Source organism: Passer domesticus, chromosome 13 (assembly GCF_036417665.1).
Source record: "Passer domesticus isolate bPasDom1 chromosome 13, bPasDom1.hap1, whole genome shotgun sequence".
NCBI lineage: Eukaryota > Metazoa > Chordata > Aves > Passeriformes > Passeridae > Passer > Passer domesticus.
Genome location: NC_087486.1, coordinates 1,150,867 through 1,176,973, shown reverse-complemented (window position 1 = coordinate 1,176,973; position 26,107 = coordinate 1,150,867). Strand labels below are relative to the sequence as shown.

The following is a 26,107-nucleotide window of genomic DNA, read 5'->3' as shown; positions in this document are numbered from 1 at the left end:
CCCCTCGCCCATTGGCTGCCGCGGCCGGAAGCGGCCCCCTCGTGCCGGGGGCGTGGCGGAAGCCGGAAGCGCGGCTGGCGCAGGTGAGTGCGGGCCCGGGGCTGCGGCCCGGCCCGGGGCCCGGCGGGGCCGGGGGCGATGGCCGCGATCTGCACCGGCCCCGCCGCTCCGGGCAGCGCGGGGCCAGCCGCGCACGGCGCCCCGGGGGCCGTGGTGGGGCTGGAGGGGCCGCGCTGGGCGAGCCGTGCGGGGCGCGGGGCCGGGACTGCGGGGCCGGGCCGGATCCGAGCTCGGCAGTTCCCGCACTGGCGGGCGCCGTGTCCCGGCCCCGGCTCTCTGCACGGCACATGGCATCCGGGGAAGTTGCCCCCGCCCCCAGAGATCCCAGTTTCCCTTCGGGATGTCAAGAGCGCTGTAAAGATTTGTAAATGTGGCTGAGAGCAGTTAAAGCATTAAATACGTGTAGATGTGTATAAACATGCAAGGGGAGGGGGCAGAGCAGGGCCAGGCTCTGCCCCGGGCCCAGCGATGCCCCAGAGCCCTGGGCAGGGCTGAGCCCAGCAGTTCCCTGCCCTGGGCAGTGCCAGCCCCGGGCAGAGCCCAGAGAGGGGCTGGGGTCTCCCCCCGGGGTGTTCCCCATCCCCCTGTGCCCTGGTGTGGGAATGCAGGGGTGGCCCCAGGGCCCCCTGTGGTCCCCTCACCCCCCGGGAGCTGGGATTCGTTTGCTGATGGCTGTTAATGATGATAATTGAGTGTCACTCCTTTCTCATCTCCACAACCCCTCCCAGCAGCCCAGCATGGAAGAATTCAAAGCTGCGAGCCCGCTTGAGGAGTCGCTGCACCGCCTGAAGCTGTCGGAGCAGAAGGCTCCAGAGACTGGCCCCAGAGATGCCCAGCACCCCCAGAGCCTGGGCAGGGGCTGTGCCCCCTCCCCAGGCCAGGAGCCCGCAGAGGAGTGCTTCCATGACTGCCAGGACTCCTTTGAGGCCAAAGCAGCTGTGCTGGGTGATGAAGGGAACGTTCAGGGTGACGGCAGCAGCTCCAGGAAGCAGACAGAGCTAGAGGAAGAATACTTGCTAGAGCTAGAGAAAGATATGCCAGAGGAGGAGAAACAGGTAATGCAGAGCACGGTGCTGGTGTGGGATGATCTGTGTGCAGGTATTAGATAATCTGTGTATGAAATAATCTGTGTGCAGGTGTAAAATGATCTGGGTATGAAATAATTTGTGTGCAGGTATGAAATAATCTGTGTATGAAATAATCTGTGTGCAGGTGTAAAATGATCTGTGTACGAAATAATCTGTGTATGAAATAGTCTGTGTGCAGGTGTGAAATAATCTGTGTATGAAATAGTCTGTGTGCAGGTGTGAAATAATCTGTGTATGAAATAGTCTGTGTGCAGGTGTGAAATAATCTGTGTATGAAATAGTCTGTGTGCAGGTGTGAAATAATCTGTGTGCAGTGATCTCTGTGCAGTCAGTGTTGGTGTGAAATGATCTGTGTGCAGGTGTGAGATGATCTCTGTGCAGGTATTAAATAATCTGTGTGCAGGTATGAAATAATGTATGTATGAAATAATATTTGTGCAGGTATGAAATAATCTGGGTATGAAATAATCTGTGTGCAGTGATCTCTGCAGTCAGTGCAGGTATGCAGTGATCTGTGTACAGCTATTAAATGATCTGTGTGCAGGTGTGCAGTGATCTGTGTGCAGTGATCTCTGCAGTCAGTGCAGGTATGCAGTGATCTGTGTACAGCTATTAAATGATCTATGTGCAGGTGTGCAGTGATCTGTGTGGGATGATCTGTGTGCAGTGATCTCTGTGCAGTCCCTGTTGGTGTTTGGAGTGCTCTGGCTCTGACACAGAGCCACCTTTAAAGCCCTCGAGTGTCTGGATTGTTCTAAATTCCCTCTTTTAGTAACAAATGTTTGTGGCTCTCCCTGCTGCCCTTATTCCAGGGCAGGTTCTGTGTGCCCCGAGCAGAGGGTGGGGTGGCTGTGACTCAGGAATTTGTAATTTCAGCAGCAGAACTCTCCCTGCTGCTGCTGTGACTGTCTGTGCCTCCCTGGGTGCCTGCAAGGTGCCTCTCCAACCCTGCTGATTTCAGGATGGTTTTCCTGAAGGTTGGTTGTGGGTTCAGCTGGAATAGACCCCTGTGCATTACTGGGGCTCCAGTCAAACAGAAGCACATGAAAGGTGTGGGATTGTTGCTTTCACTGCTGTTACACTGGACAAGCTCATCCTGCAGCAGGGAACAGACAAATGCAGTTTTTCATCTGTAGAACCAATCTTTGTAAATATAGGAGTTCCCTGAGGTGAAAAGCAATACTGGGGAAGAACAACATGGGGTGGAGTGTCCTTGGAGGAGGAGTGGGACTGAAATACTCCTGGTGTCTGCTGGGAATCCCTTTGGATCTGTGTGCCTCAGTCTGGGCTCTGAATGGGCAGAGTGGTGCTGCCAGGTGACATTCAGTCGTGAAGAGTGGGGGTGGCAGTGCCAGGAGCTGTTCTGCTGCATCCTTGGGGCATTTTAGTGCAAGCCTGTGCCCAGAGCCAGGGGCATCTCTGGCACAGCCCCTCTGGCTCCCTGTGCTGCTGTTTAACTAGCCTGGAAGCTTTTGTCCTGTGTTTAATTAGAATCTCCTTTATTGCAGAGCATCCTGGAGTCCCCCTGGGAAGTCAGGGTCTTGTGGTTGCTGTTGTAGGAAGGAGTTTGTTTGATTTGGGGGTTTTTGCCCCAAACAGGGCATCCTCCAAATGCATCTCTCAGGTGCTGAGCAGAGGGCAAAAATCCTTCCTTGACCTCACACACAAAAATCATTTCTTTGCCCTTGGGTTTTTCCAGTGAGAGTGAGCAGTCCCTTTTTCCTCCTGGTGTTTATTCCTGTCCAGTGAGGAGCACTGCCAGCATGAGTCACCCTGGGGCTGCAGCACCTGCCTGGCACTGGAGGGCTTTGAGAGAAACTGCTGAAAACTGGGGGAAATTGTTCTGGAGCTGAACTCTGAAAAGAGCAGCAAGCCTGGCAATGGGCTGTGTTCATTTTCCTGCTGTTCCTGCTTTGGGTGTATTTTTAGATAATCATCTCATTTTGCACATGGATCTTTGCCTGCTGTCAAATGACCAAAATAATTGGGAATGCTGAATGTTGGCACTCAGCTTTGTGGAACTCCTCTGAAAGGGGCAGTGGGAGTGCAAAACAACAACTGCTTCAAACGGGGAAGGTTTCCTCAGAGAAAGGCTGGGGCAGCTGCAGCTCTCATCTTCCTGCAGGGTTATTTCCAGTGGTGTTGAGCAACTCTGCCCTTCAGGGTGGTTTGTGATTTCAGCTGCCCAACCTGAGGGGTTCTGTCTCACCAGCACCACAAGTACTGCATCAGCAGGTTTGATGTTCCACTGAGAGGTTTCTGAATCTTGCAGATTTTCAGTTGTAGTTTTTTTCTCTAGTAAAATATTGCTGGTGTGTGATACAGGCAGAGCTGCAGAACTCGGAATGCAGAGCACAATCAGGAGCTCAGACAGTTGTGACAGGCACTGGAGTGGCCCCTGCCATGATCTCCCCTGGGCAGGTCACTCCTCAATTGCTGCTCCACCTCTGCTCCTTGTACTTGCTGCTGATGGCCATGAATTTATTTTTCAAAGTGAAACATTCTGTGTATTCTGATTATAAAAGATTCTGTTAAATGCTGCAGCTTTTAAGGAAAAGTCCTGCAGTCCCAGTCTTAAAACAGTGCTGTACATTCATTTACTCAGAACTTTTTTAAACCTTTTAACCTCTTTCCAATGACTCAAAAGGTTGGGGTTTTTTGGGAAGGGCAATGTGATTTTTTATTTATTTTTATTGCAGCTGCAGCAAAGGAGACAGAAATAGTCAGCAGTGGTTTTTGGCTGCTGAGGTGGGAGCAGCCTCCCAGCAGTGCTTGCTGGGCCCTTGTGAGCCCATGCTGGCACACCTCAGGGCCAGGGCAGCTCTGAGGGAGGTGGTTCACAGCGACACCAAGCTGCGTTTTTAGATCCTGGTTGAAGCAGACATCAAACAGCAGCTGGTGCTGGCACCTGGGGAGATGGATTTGATTTGGCTGCTTGCCTACAGCACAAAAGCTCCCCAGGAACTGGTGCTGCAGCACCAGCCATGAGCTGGGCTCAGGGCACAAGGAGAGCTGGGTGGGAGCCCTGCTCCAGTCAAGCTTTTGGAGCTTCACCTCCTCAGGTTGGGGTTTTTGTTAGCAAACCCACTGCTGTGCTCAGCAGCTGGAATAAACGGGCTCTGTGGAGGGAGTTCAGTGCTGGGCTGGAGGAAAAGCCTCTGATTTATGCTGGAGGTGCACAGGCAGGTCCTGGGCCTGCTCTGGGTGTTGCAGATTCCAGCTCAGAGTAAAACACTCACCTGTGCAGAGGCTGCTGCAGAGCTCAGAGGGAAGGAGCCAGGGAGGGATTGTGTGTTTTCTCTCATTACATTTCAAGAGCCCCATACAGGGAGATTTCTAAGGTTTAGCAGCAGGATTCCTTCCAGGGAGACAGCAGGGATGCCCTAAGAAATCTTCTGTGCACAGAGAAGCAAAACAAGAACTTGCAGGGATATTAAGACACAAACCTGTAAGAAGTGTTCTCAAAGCCAGAGCCTGGTTCCTTGCCCGGGGTTGCACCTCTGAGCTTTTCAAGGATTGCAATTCACCTCTGCAGGGTTTGGTTGTTGTTTCCCAAGGCTGCTGCTGCTGCCTCAGCAGAGGCACTGAGCAGCAAATTGCTTTTGATGCATTCCAAGCAGATTTTTCTGGCTGCTTGTCAGTGACAGTGATGGCTTTGACATGGGGTGCTCTGCAGAATTAATCTGAGGACAGCCAGCAGCTGCTGCAGGGTCATTGTTCAGCCTGGCCAGCCCTGTCTGAGGGCACCCTTTAATGAGGAGCTGATCCAGTGCAGCACTCCCAGTCCCTCAGCTCCTCCCTGTGGCAGATGCTGTCCTGTCCTGTGGCAAGGACTTCAGCACCTGGCCTCTAATTTTGGGTATGGAGGCCTGTGTTCTGTGAGACACTCAATAAATACCAATATTCCTGCTGGGCAGTTCCTTCTCTGGCCTCTCCATGTGCCTGGATCACAGTTCCTGTTTGACAGCAGGAAATGGGTCAGCAAGACAAGCAAGAGGAGATTCTTGAGGAGTGTCTTGTGAGCAGCTCTGTAAGGATGTGATAGATCTGAATTTAAGAAATAGGATTTTTCAGTGATGCCTGAGATTCCTCCTGGGCTAAAGAGTAAAATTTCCTTTTTATAACCCCCCTGTTTTCTGCAGGCTGTAGGATATGTTAGAGAACATTGGCTTAGTGAAGAATTTCCTTTAAGCTGCCCCCTCCTCACCCTTCCTTTCCTCCCCGTGCCTTTGGGTTGATCCCATTGTTTCCATAAGGGGAAGCTTCTGTATAGAATAAAACATCCTGTTCCATGGTCTGGGTTAAAGCCTGGAGAAGAACAGTGAGCAGCAAATCTGTATCTGCTGGAGTCATTAAGTGCAAGAGCTGGTGAGAAGAATTTGAATAAAAACTGGAATTAGAATCTCCCTGTGTGATTTCTAATTCTTTGAGTTTTAAACAAACAAAACTCTTTTGCTGAGTGGCAGTTTAATAGGAAGAGGGGAAATTGTCCCTTGGTGTCCCTTTGAGTGCTGCTGAGTCCTGTGTTCAGCTGTGCCTTTCAGAGTGCTGCTGTCACATCCAGCCTTTCCCCCGTGCTGATGGGTTTGGGGGCAGCTCCTGGCCCTGCCCCAGGCTGCTCCTCTGGAGCACCAGGGAGGAATGGCAGGAAGAGGCACACTTAGGCTGGGCTTAACTGGAGCTGTCAGGGAGGGCTGTGACCTCCTTCCCTGGTCTGGCAGTGCTGCTTCCAATTCCGTGGGATTGGGTGCTTTGGTGGTAGAAAGAGGAAAGTTCTTTTGTGTGCAATCCCAGGGAGCAGGGACAGGCCAGGCCCATCCCTGCCGTTGCCCTGGAACCTGCCAAGTGCAGCTTTGGGTGTTTTCAAGATTTAAAAAGGGGATTTGGGGGTGACTCCAACCCTAAACTGAAATCCAAAGGCTGGGATGCAGGATGGAGCAGTAGCTTCCCAGAACTGCAGGGGGAGGCAGACAGCTGCTGCTGAGTGACTGAGAAGTGGGACTGGCATGAAAAGTGCATTCCTGATCTGCTTAAAATCCCAGTTCTGTGCCCCCTCTGAACTGCAGGAGTTCGGATGCCCCTGGTTTTGGTGACCTTCCAAGGGGCTGAGGGGCAGGCTCACTGGAAGCAGAATGTCTCCAGAACTGGAGCCAGGAACAGTTCCCAGCAAAGGGAAATCCAGGATCAGTCCCAGCACAGCAAGAGCCAGAGGAAATGTTGTGGGCAGTGTCACAACTGAGGCTGTTCCTTCAGCTCCCACTGGCTGCTCAAGGATTTCACTTGCAGCACTTCTGTGGCATTGCTCACTTCCCCAGGAAACAGGGAATGTGTAGGGTGCTGTCTTCTCTGATAGCAGATAAATGCTGTTATTACTGTAAAAATTACATTTCATATCCAAATAAAATTTATTTATAATTGTATAGTTATAAATAAATTCTAGAAAATTCTATTTTATATAATGTTTTTCTTGTTAAACCTGAGTGTTTTGGCAGAGCAGCCGAGGTGCAGGGCTCTGTGGGATTTAGGTTTGTACTTTATTGTCACAAGGCCAGGCTGTCCCTTGTCATGACTAGAGATCATGTCCAGCAGTCCTGGCTTTGCCAGGCAGGTTTGGGTTAAATGGGTTAAAACTGACTTTTTCTGGGTCTGGGATTGGAATTCAGTACCAAATTTAAACATTTCTAATCAGACCCTGTGAGAATCATCACCAGTTACATTCAGTTATTTCTTCTGAACTTCAAAAAATATTTAAACCACATCACAACCAGTGCCTGCCATGCATTTTGTCATGTTTGCATTACTAAAATTCACCAAAAAACCCAAACCTTCAGATTTTGCTGCCAGTGAAGAGCAGAAAATGCTGCCCTGGGGGGCTGTGGGTGCCTGCAGGGCTGTGTGGGAGCAGCCCAGGGTGGCTTTTCCTGGGAATCTGGGAGTCAGGCTGCCCTCATTCCCTGCCAGGGAGGGAGGGAGGGCAGCTCCTGGGGTGTCTGGGGGGATGCTGGAGTGCTTTGGGCTTTCCCCTGGATCTGAACAAGTTTTCCCAGCCTCCCTGCAGCAGTGCAGCTGAAATGGAAATCCTAGGAGTTGTAGGAATCTCTGTTGCAGGAGTGTCTGACTGGATGGAGGAATAAATAATGCATTTATCTCACACCCAGCCTGCTTTGCAGGGCAGTGCCTTTGGCATGTGAGGGGCTCATCCATTTTTCATGCTCCACATTTGGTGGAAAAGCCAGAGGAATTGGCTTTGAGATGTTGCTTCTTGGTCACTGATACCTGAAATGCAAATCCATCCATGTGCAGGAGGTTCCCTACAGAAAGAGAAATCACCTTTTAAAAATACTTTGGCCACTCAGTTTGGAAGTGAAAGCCATAAACCAGGGATATGTTGAAAATGTTGGTCAGGCTCTCACAGAAATGCAAGCTTTGAACCATGGCTGCTTTGCAGGGAGCAGAATAAATTACAAAATCATACACAGAGCTCTTAAAAGTGCTGCTTTGTTGCTTTGTTGTTTTTCCTTTTAGCCCTTTTTTAATATAAAGCTTGTTCTTCTGAAGCTTTCTTGCTGCAAATCACTTTTTATATTAGCATTTTATGTATAATTAGGGTAAACATGTAATATTTTAAAATTATTTGGATAAAATGAAACAAAATATTGATAATACAGGTGAAACTTTTCATCCAGCATCCTTTGATCCCAGGGTTTCTGCCTCAGGACTGCTGTGAGCATGCTGTAGTTGTGTTGATAATGAAAATCCTTTCATTCTCGTGGAGCTGTAAGTGAACCCTGTGCAGCAGAGAGTGCTCGTGGCACTGAAAGGCCACTTCTAAATAGGTCATGAGCAATGAAGTCAGTGGGGTTTGTGTTTCAGGCAGCCCTTCCCCTCTCCGAGGGCATCGTGGAGATCTTTCCAGCAGGATCCTCATCCCAGGCCTGCCCTGTGCTGAGATGGGGCTGCTTTGTTCAGTGCCACCAGAGGCTGGGATCACTGTCAGCCTTTGTGCACTGCACAGTATTTAAAATATTTATTGTCAGCCTTTTTGTGAGGTCCAGGCAGGAATGTGTGTCTGCTCCCTGGAAATTGGAGGTGTGGCAGTTCCACCCTCCCTGTGCTGAGCAGCAGAGTTCTGCATTACAGAGCTTTGGGGTTTTCATGCAGCCTGAGGTGTGGAATCTGTATGGTCATGTTGTAAAGCACCAGGTGTGTCCCTTGGGGTGCTGTGGAAGGGCCTGGGGGTTTGTCAGCCCTCCCTGAGCAAAGGCACTGCCTGAACACAAGAGTTTGTGTGCCCTGTGTTTTGTGGGGCTTCTTTAAAATGTGAGCACTGATGGCTATTGGAAAAGCTAATTAATCAGCAATAGGAACAAATGTGATGGTCTGGGCATGTATCAAAGGGGTCAGAAGAGACTCTGCTGTGGAATTTCATGCCCTGACTCAGTGTCCCTCCCCTGAGGCTGGTCTGTTCCCGAGGTGTGCCAGTGGTCAGGGGAATGAATCCCCAAAGCCCCAGAAGCAGGAGGGAGAAGCTGGGATTTTGAGCTGTTTGTCAGCTCCTTGGCAGAGCTGGAGCTGCTGCAGTGCTCCACACTCTGTACTATATTTAGCTGTTTCCAAGGAGATGTTCTGTGTGATATTGATAATTGCATTAATCCTTGATTCACACAATCTGCAGGAAAGGAAACTGCTCCTTTTCCTACTGTTGGCTTTTTAATTGCTCAGTGATCTGTCATTTCCAGACACCTCCACTGAAGTCCTTTGTGTGCTGGGAGAAAATCCAGTGCTCCAAGGATGGTTTTGTAGCCCTCCTGAGCTCTGTGGTGTTCCTGCCCTTGCCTGCTTTGTTTCAGGAGTGTCTGCAGTGGCAGGGGGTGGCAGGGCTGGCCTGGGGACATCCTGAGTTTTCTGTGTCACCGCCTGAGCCTGGCCTCCCCTTGTGCCAGCATGTTCATGGTTGAGAACACAGCTCTGCTCACACGTGCACCTCTCACTGCACAAAGAACCTGCTTCTGGGGGTTCACTTGCTCCCCCTAAGAAATCTTCCAGGGCAGGAATCTTTCTCAGCCTGGACCTTCTCCTTGTGCATCTCTGAAAATAACCAGAATTGCTGAGGTGGAATTATTTCAAGCAAAACTTGTGAGACTTTACATTTAAAATACATTCTGCACAGTTGACCTGCAGTGAGTGAATTAAATGGAGTTGGAAAGGAGAAGCAAACAGCCAGTAAAAGCTGATGTGTGGGGTTAAAGCATGGAATTCTCCATGGATGCTCTCCCTGCATCCTGGTGGCTGTGGAGTGGAGCTTTTTAATTGCCTTGCTGTTACACTCCAGTGTTTCATGGGTCTAGAAAGCATTTCATGTCACAGGGTCTACAAGCAGATCTTGGCAGAGTTAAAACTCTTCAGGTTCTGTTTTATTCTGCTTCCCTTCAGTACTTTATTTGGAGCTGCAGCTGACCTAGTTGCTCATTTCAGTGAAATACTCTGAGACATTGTCTTTCCTTTTGCAGAAAAGAAGAAAGGAGAGCACGGGGCTGAAGGAGAAGGGAAATGAGCACTTCAAGAAAGGAGGTGGGTTGGACATCTCAGAGCACCCCGTGCATGGCAGAGAACCCCACGTTAGCACTGAGCCATCGTGGTGGTGCTGCAGGAAGCTCTGAGGAAGACCTCACACACTTCTTGTGGAATTTTCTCACCTCTTGCATTTTTCATCCAGGGAGAGACAGAGCTATCAGACCTCCTTTAGAGTTGTTTAAATCCAAGGGTTTGGATACTAAAGCAGGATTCCCACGAAAGCTGAGTGTGTACATACAAAACCATGGATTTTGGACTGCCTTCCAAGAGCCAGGCTTTCTTTTACTGATCAAAAAAGGCTTCCTTGGGGCTCTGAGCTGGGCTGATGGTTGTGCTTAGAATTGGTGCAAGATCTGGGGCTCTGTAGCTGTTTTGTAGCCTTTATAAATTTATTTTAGTGAACAAACTGAAGGGGGGAAGTGGTTTTGAACCTGCCTTTGATTGAACCTGCTGTGGGTGGAGGATTCCCAGAGAAAGCAAGGATTGCAGGCTCCTGCTTCCCTCAGTCAGCAGGACACAGGCAGGGATCTGTGTGCCCTGAGGAGCAGCACAGGCTGGGGATGCCTCGTGGAGTCTAAGGGAGCAGGCCTGGGGATGATCCCCAGCTCTGGAAGGCACCAGAGAGGGCAGGAGGGAAGTGCTGAGCCCAGGAGAGCCTCAGGCCTGGAGAGTTGCTGGAGTCTCACCCCTGGCCTCTCCTGGATCTTTCAAGGTGAAGTTGATGTGGCCATGGAAGCTGCCTGCAGCTGCTCTGGCAGTGCAGTGACAGCCTCCAGCACTTCTCCCAAAGGGATCCCACCCCTGCCCAAGAGGAAACAATGTCAGGGTTGATTTACATCCACTCCTGCTGCACTTGTTCCATTCAGCTCAGGAGTGCATTCCTACTTTTATTAGCAAAATTAAGTAAATCCTAAAAGAATCAATTGTTTTATGAACTCAGTAATGTTCTTTGAGAGCAGATATTGAGAACTGTTCCCAAAGGAGCCTCAGCCATGGGGTTCAGTGGGTGGAAATGAATGGTTTGGTTTGGGTTTTGTTGCTCTGCAGATTATGGAGAGGCAGAAGAATCCTACACCAAGGCTCTGCAGATCTGCCCAGCCTGCTTCCAGAAGGACAGGGCTGTTCTGTTCTCAAACAGAGCTGCTGCAAAAATGAAACAGGTCAGTGCTGCTTTCATTCTGTGTCACACTGACTGAGGCTGCCACAAATTGCACAAATGCAATTGTGAAGTGAGCAGAGCCCTCCAGGACCAGGCTGTCCCCATCCCCACCTTGTCCCCAGCCCAGAGTGCCACCTCCAGGGCTGGGGACATGAAGAAATGTGCCTTCAATGTAACAGAAGTGTTTTGTGTTCTAGGACAAGACAGAGGCTGCCCTCACTGACTGCACCAAAGGTACTTTTTCCTCTCTGTGCTGCTCTTGTGCCAGATTTTTATACATCAGTTGTGTCATTTAGTGCCTTTACTGCAGAGCTGTAATTCTGGGCATAAGGGGCTTTAAAGAGCTGAACAGAAAACACCTGATTTGTATTACTTATTTTGTAAAATGTCTGTCAAGCCTTTCCTGTCTGCAGTGATTTACTTTCTATTCTCCTGTACCATAAGGCTGCAGTTTGTACTTGTTTGTAATAGGAAAGGGTTTTCTGTGGAGACTGTTTCCCACACCTGTGATTTCAAACCCACTTCCACCTGCCCAAATCCTGGTTTAATCCCAGCTTCCAAAGAACTCTGAGGCTTTATAGAGTTAACAGCATTATCAAGTCCCTTTCCTGCACAGCTTTTGCTTTGTCACCAGGGCTTATGTTCCCCTGTTCCTGCCCTGCACAGTTCTGTCTCTGCACCTTCTGGTGGAATCAGTTCAGCTGTGCTTTGCTTTATTGCTTCCACCCACTCACCCACCCTCGAGTGTTTGTTAAACTCCCTGTGACAGCTGGGGAAAAAATCCAAATTACCAATCAGAGAACTAATCCAGTGGCTGTGTGCCAGCACTGCCTGCACAGAGATGGGAGCTGTGCTTGCTGAAAGGGCTCCTGGAGGTACCAAACCCTCCCTGGCCTCTCTCACTGGGGCTTTGCCTGGTTTTGGAGCTGCTGCTTTCTGAAAAACACCTTGAATTTTGCAGTGGCTCGGAGGGAATCAGTGTGCTTTGAGCAGGGAGACTTCAGCTGCCAGGGCCTGACACTCCCCAGGGACAGCAGCACAGCAGAGCAATTCTGTCACCTGCAGCTTGCTGCCTGTGCCACTGCCTTTGTCCTTGCCAGAAGATAAACTGGAATATTTACCTGGATAAGCTGAGATTTAATTGTCCCCAGAACCATTTTAATGAGCTGGGAATTATAAAACGGACAGACTTCTTTCTGTGATGAAAAATCCTCTTTCTGAGGTGAAATCTTTCACATTCCCTGTTTCTGTGGTGAAATCCTTCACATTCCCAGTTTCTGTGATGAAAAATGGATGAAGGAATTCTTGAGGAATTACCATGTGGAGGTGACTGCTGAGTTTAGCATTCAGTCTGAGCTGCCACTGCCAAGGGCCCTGGCTGCCAAGGGAAGGAGGGGAGGAAGAGCTGGGATTCAGTCAGGATGCCCCTCTGCCAGCTCACAGGGCTGAAATCACTGCTTGTGCATTCCCAACACAAGCTGAACTGTTTGATATTAAATTCAGAAGAGCTCCAGAAATTCTCCTGGAGTTTGTCTCCACTTGAACTGAGATAAGCATGGCAAGGCTGATTTTCCCTGCTGTGTGTGTCTGGAGGGATGTTTAACTTTAGCTGCAATCTAATAATAGCCACTTGCTAAACACACAAAAACTGAAATATCTTGCAGGTCCTTCAAGTTTCTGTAGCATCACTTAGAATCCCTGCATGGATAGGATTGCACATTTAAAGCTTTGTGATCATAAATCACTTCCATCTGTGAGAGGTTGTGGACATTAAATGAAATATGATCATGAGACTGTCCCAGGCAGCTGCTTCTGAATTCCAGCTTAGCTTTAAGCTTGATCCTCAGTTACATTCTAAGGACAACTTACAAATGCAATACACACTTCAGAATTCATTTGAGGGCTGGAGAAATGTTTCAAGTACAATCCTGGGCTTTGCTTTTGTTTTGCAGCTGTGGAATTAGACCCTCACTATGTCAGAGCTTTGCTGAGGAGAGCAGAACTCTATGAAAAAACAGAAAAATTAGATGAAGCTCTGGAAGATTATAAGGCAGTCCTAGAAAAAGACCCCTCAGTTCACCAAGCCAGAGAAGCTTGCATGGTAAGCTTAAGTATTTCAGTGAACTTTGGCCTAACTTATTTATCATTATTTTAGTTCAGCTTCACACCAGTGAACCTGCAATGGATTCTGCCTCAGAAGGAAAAAAAACCTCACGTGCATCACCTGCAAATTTGTCTCTCAACCCACTCTGAATATGTTGTTACAAAAATCTTCTTGAAAGGCTTAATTAAGTCTCCATTTGGGAAAATAAATCATTAGCAGTGATTGTGCCCCCCTTTTCCCCACACTGTGGTGTTGTAAGTGACAGATTAGGAACAGCTTTTATGGCATATTAGGCAAGAAACCTTGCCTGGAATGATTTCCTGGGGGACTGGATCAGTTGCACTGATGGCAGAAAATACTCTGCTTAACTGTGTGAGTGCTGTTGGTGGGGAGGGGTGACCCCATAAAACAGCTGAGCTCCCACAAAGGACCTGCTGCCTCTGGAGCTGGCCTGGGGCTTCCCCTGGGCCAGGAACAGCTCCCCAGGGAATGGGCACAGCCCAGAGCTCCAGGAGGGCTTGGACCCTGCTCCAGGGATGCCCAGGCTGGGCTTGTGCAGGGCCAGGAGCTGGGCTGGATGATCCTGGTGGTCTCTTCCCACTGAGGATGATCCAGGAGTCTGAGTCAGAGCCTCGGGGGTGGCTGGTTCTGTTCAGGCTGCTTGGAACCCCAGGCTGTCCCTGGAGCCCTGCAAAGGCAGGATTTTCTCCCAGTGGCTGTGCCCTGCTGGTCCCACAGCAGAGCCCCCACAGTGCTGCTCCCTCAGGCCCAGCTCAGAATGCCCAGTGTTCATTCCTGATTTCTGTGCCTGGGCTTGCAGAGGGTGGGGTTCACACCCTCCTGCTCCCTGAGCTCCCTTGGCCAGGCTGAGCCTTTGGCTGCAAAACCCTTTGGGCAAAATGCCCTCAAATTCCCCTGCCCTGGCATTTGGTCTGTTCTGCCTTCAGCTGGCAGATTTGAGGGGAGAAGCAAACTATTGAGACTAAAGCATAAAACTCCCTTCTTGAAAACCTGTTAAGGAAATCCTGACAGCCATAATTTTACACTTTTCAAATATTCATCATAAATCTCTGCATTTCATAATGAAAGCCCCCAAGCTTCAGCTGTGGACTCCACATTCCTGGTTACATCTCTGACCTGGAGGAGGCTGAGAAGCTTTGCTCTGCTGTCAGTTGAAAGTGTCTCTGCCTTGCAGGAATATCTCAGGATCTTTTTCCCCTCACTGGCAATGAAAACGATGCCTCAAGAAAATCTGCAAATGGGCTTCATTCACAGTTAGGCAAATCTTCCTCCTCCCTGCCCACAGGAATGATCTCACCCTGCTCTAGGGAATGTCATGACCCTGTTAAGTGACAGATTAAAATATGAAATGCACAACAGTTCTTTGATTCCTGATGTGGTACCTGCTCCAATACTTGAGCACTGTTTGTATTTCAGGAGTCAGAGCTGGGGTTTCATTTCAATCCTCAGTTATTTTTGACTTTTTCAATGCCAGACTAAACAGTTTGGAATTATCAAATTGTGCTCAAATCACCCCTATTGCTGCTTTCCCAGAAAGTTTCATTATACGGAAGCAGTGGTTAGGTTGGGGTTTCACAGGTGTGTAACTTTGGGAGAATTTCAGCCCCCACACAGTTTTTGAGGGATTTTAGGGCAGATGAAGAGATTGGCCAGAAGCAGCTGTACTTTGGGATAAGTGTCACAGACACCAGCTAAAAATGGGTGTCCACAAGGGCATTCCTGGACTGGGAGGTGCTGGGCTCTGCTTTAGCAGTGCTCAGAGTTGGAACTGCACACCAGGATTTGTGTCTGTCACTGCTCATGTCCAAAATGGGAGCATTAGTGAAAGAAGGGATCTGACTCCAGATTTTCTCTCTCTCCACAGAGATTACCACAGCAAATCGAGGAGAGGAATGAAAAATTAAAGAAAGAAATGTTGGGTGAGTAGTATGTACTTCCATAAAAACCTTCACAATCTACTAGAAAAAAAATGCATGAATAGAATCTCTTGTATAAAATTTAAAGGAGGTAAATCTGAAAGGAAATATTTGTTCAATGTTAAACTAAGCTCCTGATTTCTTTGTAGTTCTCAATTGCTTGGTTTCGCCTTCAGTAAATTGGAGACAAGGAATTCTCCCATGCAGAAAAGACCATGAGTTCCATTTAAAGAAAGAAAACTCAAAACCCTCTGAAACAATTTCATATTGGTGTATGTAAGAGCTGGGGAAGATGATCTGACACAGCCCAACTGCTCAGCCCTTTCTCCCTGCAAATAAACCCTCAAAGCAAACATTCCCATGAAAGGGATAAGCCAGGGCTTTCACTAAACCTGTGCCTAAAGGAACTCCCCCAGCTGGAATAACTGGGCATGTTTGATCTGGGGGCTGAAGAAATAAATGTGATTCTTTCTGTAGCACTTCCAGCCCAGAGACCTCCAAGTGTTCGTGTTTGCCTTGATTTATTCAGCATTTCACTGCCTTGATTTATTCAGCATCTCATTGCTCTTTGGTTGGAGGCTGAGTTGGACCTAGCCAGGGTTAGCACCAGGAGTGGAATTGCCATTCCTAAGGCAGTGGTTGGCTGCTCTGCAGAAAATCAGGTTAAACAAACTCAGCCTGTCTTCCACACTGATCTTGGGATGTTTGGGAAGAAGAGACTGTTTCAGCTTATGCTGATGTTTTTCTGTAATTTCTTTTCTGCAGCCTCTGATTTGCTCTGGCTTTGTTCTGCTCTGACCTAGCGAGTGTCAGTGAGGCTTTGCAGAGCTTTGCAGGATCAGAGTCTGCTTCCCCCATTGTGCTGAGAACAAGCCCCAAATAAAGCAGGTTAAGGGTGATGGGGCTATAAATAAATGACAAATGCAGAAAATCTCCGGAAGGATCAGGCCCACTGGTAGGACATGGGATGGGTTTCAGCACAAAGTAATATGAAAATAATTCCTGATCTTTGCTGAACTCCAAAGGGCCTCACTAATCACAAGGGATTTGACTGGAACAGTAAATCCAGCCCCTGCACTGCTGCTTTTTTCCTGGGTGTCAGACTAGGTGGGATCTCTTTTAACAGTGGTAATACTTTAAAAGTGGCAGCTGAGATTTCAAAACTGAGCTGGGCTTTTGGAACCACTTCAGACTGTTTCTGTTGGGATTCTGGAGAGAGAAATCCCTTCTCAGTGATGTCACACAAGGAGTTCAAACAGCTGGAGAGCCAGACTGAGAGCAGGGCAGGACAACACAGCACCTGGGTTCATCCCAGCCTCGTGTGTGGCAGGGCTGTCCCAGCTCTGGTTAAGTGACAGTGATGGTGGCAGTGGTGCTGTCACACACTCTGAGGGGTTTCTACAAAACATTCTCCTGAAATGAAGTCAGGAATGTGGGCAGCTCCTTCTCCTGAGTGCTCCAAGGTTCCCTGGGTGCTGTTGTTAGGGGAGGCACTGGTGATGCCATGGAGGAGGGAAACCTTGCAAGGTTTGCAAAGTGCTGCAGCTCTGAGGTCAGGAAAGCCCTGGAGGGGGCTTGGGTGGGAGTTCTGGAAGGAGTGGGAGAAGAGAAACTCGATGGAATGTGGTGGTTCTGAGATTTCTTTGGGTTGTTTTGGTGTACAGTGGATTTGTTGGAAGCTGTGCCCACTTTCCCACCTTTCTGATGGCATTTCCCACTGCCAGGATGGACCTGGCTCGTGGCACTGGGGCTGGGGCTGGGTGACTGGGCTTGGGCAGTGCCAGGGGCACATTCCTGCCTTCCCAGGGGGCAGCTCAGGTGCCTGGGCTGTATTCCAGACTTTTGGGCTCCAGCACAGCAAGTGAAGCATCCTGATAGTTTCAGGGCAGGCCTGCAGCAGAGCACTGACTCTACACTGAAATTAGGAGCAGTGCCCAGTTTGTGCTCTGGCTCCTTTGGAGCTGATCCTCAGTCAGTGACTTGGCCTCTCCTGGTTCTGCTGAGCTTTTATTCTTCCAACTCAAGCAAGGCCTGGGTTGCCCAACCATCTCCCAGTGTCCTGAAACTGGAGCTGTGTACAAACAAAGGCAGACAAATGAGTGCATCCTCCTCCTTCCCAAGTGTGCTTCCTGTTTCCCAGGGCTGCAGCTCATTTCTGTCAGAGGCTGAAGCCCTGTGCAGGGCTGCTGTGTGAGTAACCCAGAGCACACATTCCTGGCTGGATTTGCCTTGTGGCCCCTGTGACTGCAGAGGCTGATGTCACCAGAAGCATCCTGCTTTGTGGCCAGGCCAAGCCCACTGGTGCTGTGTCCCCAGGGATCTCCCTTTTGTGAGGCTGCCATTTCAGTTTCAGTTCTTGCCACTCTGATCATCTCCTCTGCCACTGAAGTTTGCTCAGGATGAAGGGAGCCCTGAGCTCACATCACAGAGCTGACTTGGGGCAGGAGGTTTGGAATCCAAGTGGCTTTTCCCTCTGTACTCCCTGAGCATCCTCTGCCCCAGTGACTGAGGGTGTGAACAGTGACTGAGGATGTGAACAGTGACTGAGGATGTGAACAGTGACCATTTTCTGGAGGGTTTTTGTTTCTCTCCTTAAAGCCAACAATTTGCAATCTTGTTTTGAGACTTTTCTAATGATTGTGATATCTGGGACCACTGGGGAGAGGGTGTGAGGAGAGGGGAGCTTTGGAATGGTTTTAGCAGTTTGGGGGCCAGGGCTCCTCACCTGGGCCTTCCTGCCCAAAGGAGATTTTTCCAGCTACCTGAGATCAGCAAAGGCATTTATCAGGCTTTGTGCCTAAAGAATTCTGGGGTTTGTTTGGTTTGTTTTTTTTCTATTGACAGTTATGTTGTGTTTGCAGCTGAGCTGCTAAACCCCAACCCTGCCCAAGGTGATTTTAAGTAGTTAAATCAGAACCAAATTACAGTTCCAGTTCAGTCCTCATTTACCATTTAGGGAAGGGAGAAGGATTTGCCCTTGCTCTTTTAATTGCTTAAAAATGTTGGTAATACAAGAAGTTACACAGAGAAGAGACCTCATCAGGAAATTTGTCTTTTCTCCAAAAGAATTCTTTACACAAGCAAGATGGAGCTTTTCAACTTCCAAACCCCACATTAGCACTAGCAACTAAGCCAGAATTATTGCCAGAAAGACTGAATAGCAATTAATTTTGGCTGTTACATCTTAATGTAAATTGTGAGTAATCTTTTCCTGCATCTGCCTCTTTCAATAGGGTGTTGAATTGCAGTTTAGGTGAGTAATGAATCACAGACTTCTGAGCCCTAAATTGATTTTTACAGTTCTGTTTTCTTGTTAACCTCTGAATATTTGCTTTGGTGAAAAACCTGAATGCGCTGGAGTTGCAGGTGGAACACAAACAGAGTGTGTTTGAAAGAAAAAGAGCAAAATGTGTGAGAATAAGGGCAGAGGGAGGAGAGGGTGACCCTGCCTGGGGACAGGGAGTGGTGGAGGCTGGGCAGCCTCTGCAGCTGAGCCCCAGCTCCACGTGGTGCCTTTTCCTTCCTCCCAGCACAGGCTGTGAGGGAGCTTTTCTTTGCCAGGGGGTTGCACTTCACTACAGCCCTTAATTTAGGGCTGAAAGGAGCTGTGGGAGGAGGAGACAGAGCTCCCCTACAATGCTGGCTCTGTGTGTGCCAGGACAGCAGCAGCAGCTCCAGGCTGGAGTGCCCGGAAAAGCCAAGGCTTTCTCCTGCCTCATTAACAATTAATTCAGTGTGGCTGCCCCACAGCCTGCCTGGGGAGGCACAGAGCAGGAAGGTGAGCTGGGATGTGCTGCTGGAATGATCATAAAGCCCAAATCCCTGCTGTGCTGGGGAGCTGCTCCAGCTGCAGGGTGGGTCCTGAGGCAGTCAGGGGGTGTTTATGGGTTTGGAAATGAGCATCCAGCTCCCTGCAATTGGAAAAAACCTCTCCAGTGTCCTGCCAGGCAAGCTCTGCTCTCCTGCCCAGCTGCAGGGCTGGGGGGCTCCAGCCATGCCAGATTCTGCAGCATTCTCACTGAGACACTGCTCAGCCCTGACCTAAAGCTCAGCCCTGGCCAAATGTTTGTCCAGAAGTACAAAAAAACCTCTTCATGTCACTCAGATGCTACCAAAATGCTTTTATAGCCAAAATGCTTTCAGGGTGCTGCATAAAGGGATGAATGTCATAGTTAATTTATCTTCAACAGGTGTACCTTAAAAAAAATGTACAAAGAGGTGAATGCTACCTGAGCTGCTGCTGGACTGGCTTTGGCCACATCCCTGAACCACCTCATCTGTGAATTCCCATTAAAAAAATCATGTTGAAGGAAACTTGTGTCTCCCCACCCATTTGCTTTGGTGGGGTAAGGCTGTCTTTTTCCAGATACTGGGAAGAAATCCTTCCCTGTGAGGGTGGGCAGCCCTGGCACAGGTGCCCAGAGCAGCTGGGGCTGCCCCTGGATCCCTGGCAGTGCCCAGGGCCAGGCTGGACAGGGCTGGAGCAGCCTGGGGCAGTGGGAGGTGTCCCTGCCATGGCAGGGGTGGAATAGGTGATTTTTAAGGTCCCTTCCAGCCCAAACCATTCCAGGATTCCCCTGCTCCAGTGTCCTTGCCCCAGAGGCCCAGGTGAGGCGAGCACAGTGCCAGGGGGTCTCAGGACTCCAAGCCCCTCCAGGCAGGAATAGCTGTGGCATTCCCAGGTGTGGTTCCAGGCCCTTGGCTGCTGCAGCTGCTCAGTGGATTTTCCATGGCAGCAATTTCTGTTGTCACGCTCAGCTCCCAGCAAAACAAAACCCATTCCCTGAGGATCAGTGCAGGTGGGAGCTTTTGGAAAGATGGGGCTTGCCTGGGGAGGCAAACCTTGAGAAGGCTTCAACTTGTCCAAACTTCTGCTTTCCTTTGGGAAATCTACAGTTCTGCATTGAAACCAGGAGGAAAAGAATGTTTTTCTTTGAAAACTGGCCATCTTCTTCCTTTGTGTTGTCATGCCAGGGGTTTGTGTGCAGCCAGCAGTGAAGTTGTTACCTCTGCTTCCTGTTTCACTTTATCTAATCTGTAATTTCTATTTAGGATTTTTAAAAGGATGTCCTTTTGTTGTCCTTCCCCTCTTACAGCTGTAGCAAGATCCATTTTCCAGAGTCAGGAATCACGTGTGCTCCATATACTGACTTTATTAACTCTCATACTCTGTGGATATTTAACAGTGATTATTTAATTCCTGCTAAGAGCCTAAATATCAACAAAATGCAGAGATTTCCTCAGCATTTACCTGAGCCGGATAAATCAGCAGGGCTGGGCTGCAGCTGGGTGTAATCCCATGGGATTTTCCTCTGCTCAGCTCTCACTGTGTTCTCTTGGAATGTCACTGCAGGCAAACTGAAGGATCTGGGCAATTTGGTGCTGCGCCCCTTTGGCCTGTCAACAGAGAACTTCCAGATCAAACAGGATTCATCTACTGGCTCCTACTCCATCAACTTTGTTCAAAACCCCAACAACAACAGATAACATGGGTTCAGTGTGGCTCTGCTCAGCCCGTGCCAGGATCCAGCAAACAACACCCTCCACCCCAGGGCAAGAGGAGACTCAGCAAACTCATTTCCCAGCTTGTGAAATTATTTGCAATGTGGATGTAAAGCAACTCATTCAACTTCTCATAGTGATAACTGTGTCCAGTGTGTGATTTATTATTTTTTATTTATTTATTTTTCCCCTTCCCTCGTGGTGTTTGGCTTTTCCAAGGGGCAGTTCCTTGGTTTGAGCCACTCAGTGCTGGCAGCAGCAGCTCAGGGGACCCCAAAGGCTGGGACAGAGGCTGGTGGTGTCCTGGGAGTGGGGGGATCCAGCAGCAGCACTGCCCACCTCAGCTGGGTGGGACTGGCACCCCTGCACTCAGCCCTGCCCTGCAATCGTGGATCTTCTAATAAAGGCTTGGTACTTCTGCTGCTGGGCTTGTGAGGTTCTTGCCTGGGCTGAGCCCTCCCCAAGGGGGGTTTGTGTTGAAGGTCCCACAAATGACACCTGGCAGGACATTCAGAGGAAGCTGTGGGGTTTTGGGCCCTGCTTGCAGCAGTGCTGTCATTTAAGTTCATGCCACCCCTCCAGCAGTTTGTTTACTGGGTATTAATTTTTCTGAAGGCAGCAAAGACATTTTGTGCCTCCTTCTCCATCTGCACACCTTGTGAAGGTGCCTCCAAATGAAATGTGCTTGTCCCAGATCCATTCATGTTGCAGGGATGCACAGGAGCTGATTGCAGAAGGTCTCCACAGTAACTGGACCTTGAGGACTTGGAAATGTTTCTAGAATGAGGTGACCTCTGAGGTCCCTTCCAGCCCAAACCAGGCCGTGACATAAATATAAATATATGTATATATATTTGTATGTTCTGTTGTGGTTCACTCAGGTTTTGGAGAAGGTGCCTTTTGTAATTCCTGCTTTCCTGGGGTTTGTCAGAGCTGGAGTGCTTACATTGGAGGCAGATTCTGCAGTTGTCTCCATGCAGATTTCATTCAGTACATGCTTTAATTAAATAATTAGCAGTGCCTGCCTTGGCTATTGGGTGTCATCTCCAAATCATTTCAGGAAGTCTCTGTGTCTGAAATTCAGGAGCTCCAGCCTTCCCAGGCACAGCAGGTTTGGTGCTTTAATGTCATTTTTGTCTCTGCAGCTGTGCAGAGTTGTTTTGATTGTTAAACTCTCTCCTACTGCATTTTTAGTTTAGTTTTAATTTAGAGCTGGGCCTGGGCTTAGATCAGCTGTGAAACCTCTGCTGCCTGAGCTGAGCTCTGCAGGGAAGGCTCGGTGGCTTGGGATTAGTGGAAATGTTAATAATCTTCCCTGAAGCCTGGAGCAGTGCAGAGCAAAGGTGCTGCCCTGGGCAGGGCTGGGCTGGGTTCAGGGCAGGCCCCAGCAGCACCAGCTGGGCCTGCTTCCACTCACCTGCAGCATCCCAGCACACCCCTGCAGGGACAAAAATGGAACTTTGGAACTACCCTGGATGCTTTAAATTTTAATATTTTTTTAATTCTTTAACATTTCTTTGCTCTGACAGCGGGTTTCTGTCCCTGCCCACACTGTGTGCAGTGTCACTCACCCGTGGGTGGCTCTTGTGCCCAGTTACCAGTGGCCTTTTCCACCCTGCTGCTTCAGGGAGAGGATTTCTGTTCCTTCCACTCTCCACTCTGTTCCTGCTTCATCCCTTTGGAAGCCTGGGGAGCTGCAAATATTCTTTCTCAGCTGGAGACTGGGGAATTTCTGGGAAATAGAAGCACAACAAAGCTTTTGAATTTCCTACCTGCTGTGCAAACACATCATCAAATCATTGTGCAACCCCCCTGCAGGATGCCTGATGTGCACCTGGAGCTTCCAATGAAGGGAAGGGCAAAGGAAGCAGGACTGCAGCTGATTAGTGTTTGTAATTTAATTGGATTGTGTGAAAGTCACTGGGAGCTGGGCATGCTGGTACTGAGATCTCAAACCTCCAGGTCATCCCTCCCTCCTCAGTGCCACTCTCCAGCTGGACCAGAAACCTCTGGCAGGTGTTCTCTGCCAGCACAGCAAGTTCTCCTCTAGGCAAAATTCCAATTAATTGCCTGAAAGTCCTTTTGCATTGTCCAAATCCTGAACAAGTGCACGTGTCTTGCTTTTGATTTTTTTTAATGGTTTTTTATGTCTAAACTAGTCCTCACATCTAGACCAGTAAAATACCTGGTGCCTCCTCCTGGTGCCACTGGCCACCACTCAGGGAGATTTGAGTCACACTTGTGGGATTTACAACCTCTACTAGGAAAAAACTGTTTTATGAAACACAATCTTTTAAATATAAGTGCTGCTAAACCAAACAGTTCCTTGCTCAAGTGTTCCAGCAGTTACTCACCCTCTGGTAACCAGCATGTGCCTCCTTTCCAGCTGCAGTTGTCCATCCTCAGCTCCTGCCTTTGTTCCTCCTTCCTCTGCCTGCCAAACACAAAACCTTTCAGTAGCTGGCCTCTCCCCTGAGGTGTTTGCACAGAAATAAAGGCAGTGCTGGTCTTGTCCTTGAGCTGGCTTAGGTCTCTCCCTACAAAGAACTTTCTCCAGGATTTCCATAACATTTGTGGCTCAGACCTTCCATTATTTGACACCAGAGCTGACAGTGGGATTTGTCTCTGCTTTGTGCAGAGGCTCTCACTCACTTCTCTGGCCCCTCACAGACTTTGATCCTTTTGGCTGCAGATGGGCTGAGGTTTAGGTTTAGATTGTCAGGATGGTTTGGGCTGGAAGGGAGATTGGAGCTCATCCAGTCCCACTCCCTGCCATGGGCAGAGACACCTTCCTGAGACCAGGGACACCTTCCATGGGCAGAGACACCTTCCTGAGACCAGGGACACCTTCCATAGACCAGGGACACCTTCCACAGACCAGTTTGCTCCAAGCCCCATCCCACCCAGCCTCATTCCAGATCCTGCTTGTGAGTCCTGACCCTCAGAGGAGCTGAGCACCTGCACTTCCCTCCATCCCACCAAAGATTTGGAGCATTTAACATCTCTGAAAAGATAGAAAAAGCAGCTCCCCAGTTCACATCTTCAGCTCTGTCCCCCAAAACCCCAGCCCCAGAGCAGGCTCAGTGGGACTGACAGAGGCCCAGCACAGCCAATCCCTCCTGCCCAGCAGGATCCAAAATCTCCCCCAGCTCATCCCTTGGGACATTCAGGCTTTGACAAAGCACCAAGCTTTGAAGCCCAGTCCTTCCCTCCTTGATTAACACAAAACTTCCAGGGATCTACCTGCCCCTGATTAGCACAGCCCAGCCTGGGAGAGAGGAGAAGCTGCTGGTCACCAGCTCCTAGGCTTTAATTAGCTGTGTTATTCCCAAGGGATTACTGCTGCAGCCAAGAGCCAATTACACCCCAGTGCCTCCCCCCAGCACGGCAAGGATGCGCTGGGGCACATTTAATGTGCAGCATTCATACATTGCTCATTCACAAGCTTTCCCTCTTTGGATGAATCCCAACATTTTCTTGCTCAGCAACTTTTTCCCACCCCGGGCAGGGCTGTGACTGCTGGGGGGGCTCTGGGTAGCGCCTGGCACAGGAATTGTGGCACTAAGCCAGAGGCATCACTGCCTCCCCTGACAAAGATTAAAGGCTCTAAATCAACTGAAAATTAAAATAAACCCCCTTTTTCCTGATTCTGCACGTTCAGTGGGAATCTCCCAATTGGAAACCATCTGCAGCTGCAGCCTGGAGTCCCCAGAACTGCATATTTCTCCCCCATTGTTTCTCAGAGACAATTTACAAATCCTGCATTCCCTAAATGGATGCAGCAGGATTAGGTTTGCCGTGCCTGCTCTGGGATAAGCACAGGCTGGCCAGGGGGACTTTTGTTCCTGTCTGCGGCCAGGGAAGGGCAGCACCCCTCCCTGCAGACACTCCAGGGAGCAGGGATGGCAGGAAGAGGGGGAATGCTGCTATCTGGTCTGGGCGGTGGCTGCTGGCTCAGCTCCCTCAGTGTATTCCTGAGTGGTGCTGGCGAGTGCCCAGCAGGTCCCTGGAGAGGCAGCGGGGCCAGGGCTTTGCTAATTGCGTTTGTCCTATTTCCATGAGCTCCTCTGGCTGTGACCCTCCATCCTGGGGCGCTTCTCTGTCTGAGGGATGAAGAATTGCAGTATTTGGAACTCGGGGAAAGGAGGAGGCTGGGAGCTCACAGATTCCCTGCCCCTGGCTCCAGCCCTGAGCTGCCCTTGAAGCGTCAGCTCTCGCTGTGCCCCAGCACATTTGTGTCCCTGCTCCCAGCTGGAATGCAGCTGAGGCCCTGGAAGCTGGAGGCAGCAGCAGGTTTTCCAAGGCAAGATGCAGCTGATGGCTCCTGACAGGATCCCGCAGTGTTAATGCAGAGGGTGTGAAGTCCAACCCCCCCAGCTCTGCTCTCACAGCTCATGCCCAATGCTGCCTTTTTAAAGGCAACCACAGCCAACTGAGTGAATCACAGCAGCACCATCCCCATCCATCTGAGCAGTGTCAGTGTTCCTGGGGTCTTATCCTCAGCATGGCCCAGAATCCATCCCTGAACACTCTGGGGCCCCCAGCCCCTTCCCCTGACAGCCCAGAGCCTTCAGTGTTTGGATGAGCCCTCCAGCAGGAGCAGCCTCACTTAATATTTAATGACCAAGACAACCACAGTCAGAAATTCCAGTCCCCAAGCTCTTAAGATGCAGAGTTCAGCTGGAAATCTGGATTTCAAAATCAGAACTACCCCTCCTGGGCTTGGAATATTTACCCCAAATATAGAAAATGCCAAAAACCTCTGCAGGGGTGCCCAGTCTGCACGGAGCACCCATGGCTTGTGCTGCAAACCCAGCAAGGAAGGCAAAACAAAGAGCACAGAGACGCTCGAGGGAAAAGCAGGAGCAGAACCATAAAAGCCGGATATGGCATGTGAATAAACCCCACAGTACGACCCAGCAAACAACAGGAGCCTTTTCCTGGCGCCCTGCTCTGCCTGCGGAACACGACAGGGAGAACAAATCCCAACACAGCTGGAGCAAGGACAGGGGGGAGGACACACAGCCACGGCGGGGAGGGGTTGGTGCCAGGGCCGGGTTCTGCCCGAGGGGCTCGGCGCTGGCTGCTCCCCTTGGAGCAGAGGGACGAGCCCTTCCCAAGGCTCCCAAGGCTCAGCACCCAGCACACCTCCCCTGCACGGAATCCTGCCAGCCCGGGCCATCCCAGCTTCCCACAAAGCCCTCAAGCTCAGAAGGGCCTCTCCATGCCAGCCCGGCACTCTCCGTGAGGCAGACGAGCCCAGGCACCCTGAGGGAACCGGGAGCCCCTCAAGCCAGCCGGGCCTCACCCAAAACACCCCCAAATACCCGAGTGTGACACTGTGAGCTCCCAGTGCCACTGTCACCGAGCCACCAATACCTCCAGCAGTGGCCCTGTTGGTCTGACCCTGCAAGATCTAAACTCTGACCCCTCACACTTTGGACGGGAACCTCTCCAAAGCCCTCGTGCCAGAGCTGCACTTTTGCCCGCATTAAGCGTCGCCCTTTGGATGCCCGGGGGCAGCAGCAAACTCCATTAGAGGGGCCTTGTGTGGGCCGTGGGTCACCTTTATCCCTTTGCCAACCACTGGAGTGAGGATTAATCCACGGAGTAATTGCAGAGCTCTGAAATCTGCCCGGCCAACCCCTCTGGTGGCTCCGTCCCCACAGCGCTGCTGCCAACT

General features: G+C 50.0%; 2 protein-coding genes across 4 annotated transcripts in view; one reads left to right on the top strand and one right to left on the bottom strand.

Moving 5' to 3' along the window:
- Positions 1–26: 26 nt before the first annotated feature.
- TTC1 (tetratricopeptide repeat domain 1) lies at positions 27–20,844 on the top strand. 2 transcript variants are annotated; one of them, XM_064388248.1, is made up of 8 exons: positions 27–83; positions 792–1,115; positions 9,659–9,719; positions 10,770–10,882; positions 11,079–11,115; positions 12,834–12,982; positions 14,871–14,925; positions 20,276–20,844. In XM_064388248.1, exons 2-8 carry the CDS (start codon positions 798–800, stop codon positions 20,407–20,409), a joined length of 867 nt encoding a protein of 288 aa, XP_064244318.1. In that variant the 5' UTR covers positions 27–83; positions 792–797; the 3' UTR covers positions 20,410–20,844. The 2 variants fall into 2 exon arrangements, with proteins under 2 accessions (XP_064244318.1, XP_064244319.1); XM_064388249.1 differs by having other exon boundaries at positions 52–83; positions 789–1,115.
- A 1,215-nt stretch (positions 20,845–22,059) lies between these two features.
- Positions 22,060–26,107, bottom strand: part of PWWP2A (PWWP domain containing 2A) — a 29,664-nt gene continuing 25,616 nt past the window's right edge. Inside the window, exons 3-4 of one of the 2 annotated variants that reach the window (XM_064388246.1) lie at positions 22,779–22,858; positions 22,060–22,156 (exon numbers count right to left, since the gene is read on the bottom strand). In XM_064388246.1, coding sequence (XP_064244316.1) covers positions 22,827–22,858 — 32 coding nt within the window. In that variant the 3' untranslated portion in view covers positions 22,060–22,156; positions 22,779–22,826. Of the gene's footprint in view, positions 22,157–22,778; positions 22,859–26,107 lie in introns of those variants that run through there. The other variant, XM_064388243.1, reaches the window with a different exon arrangement.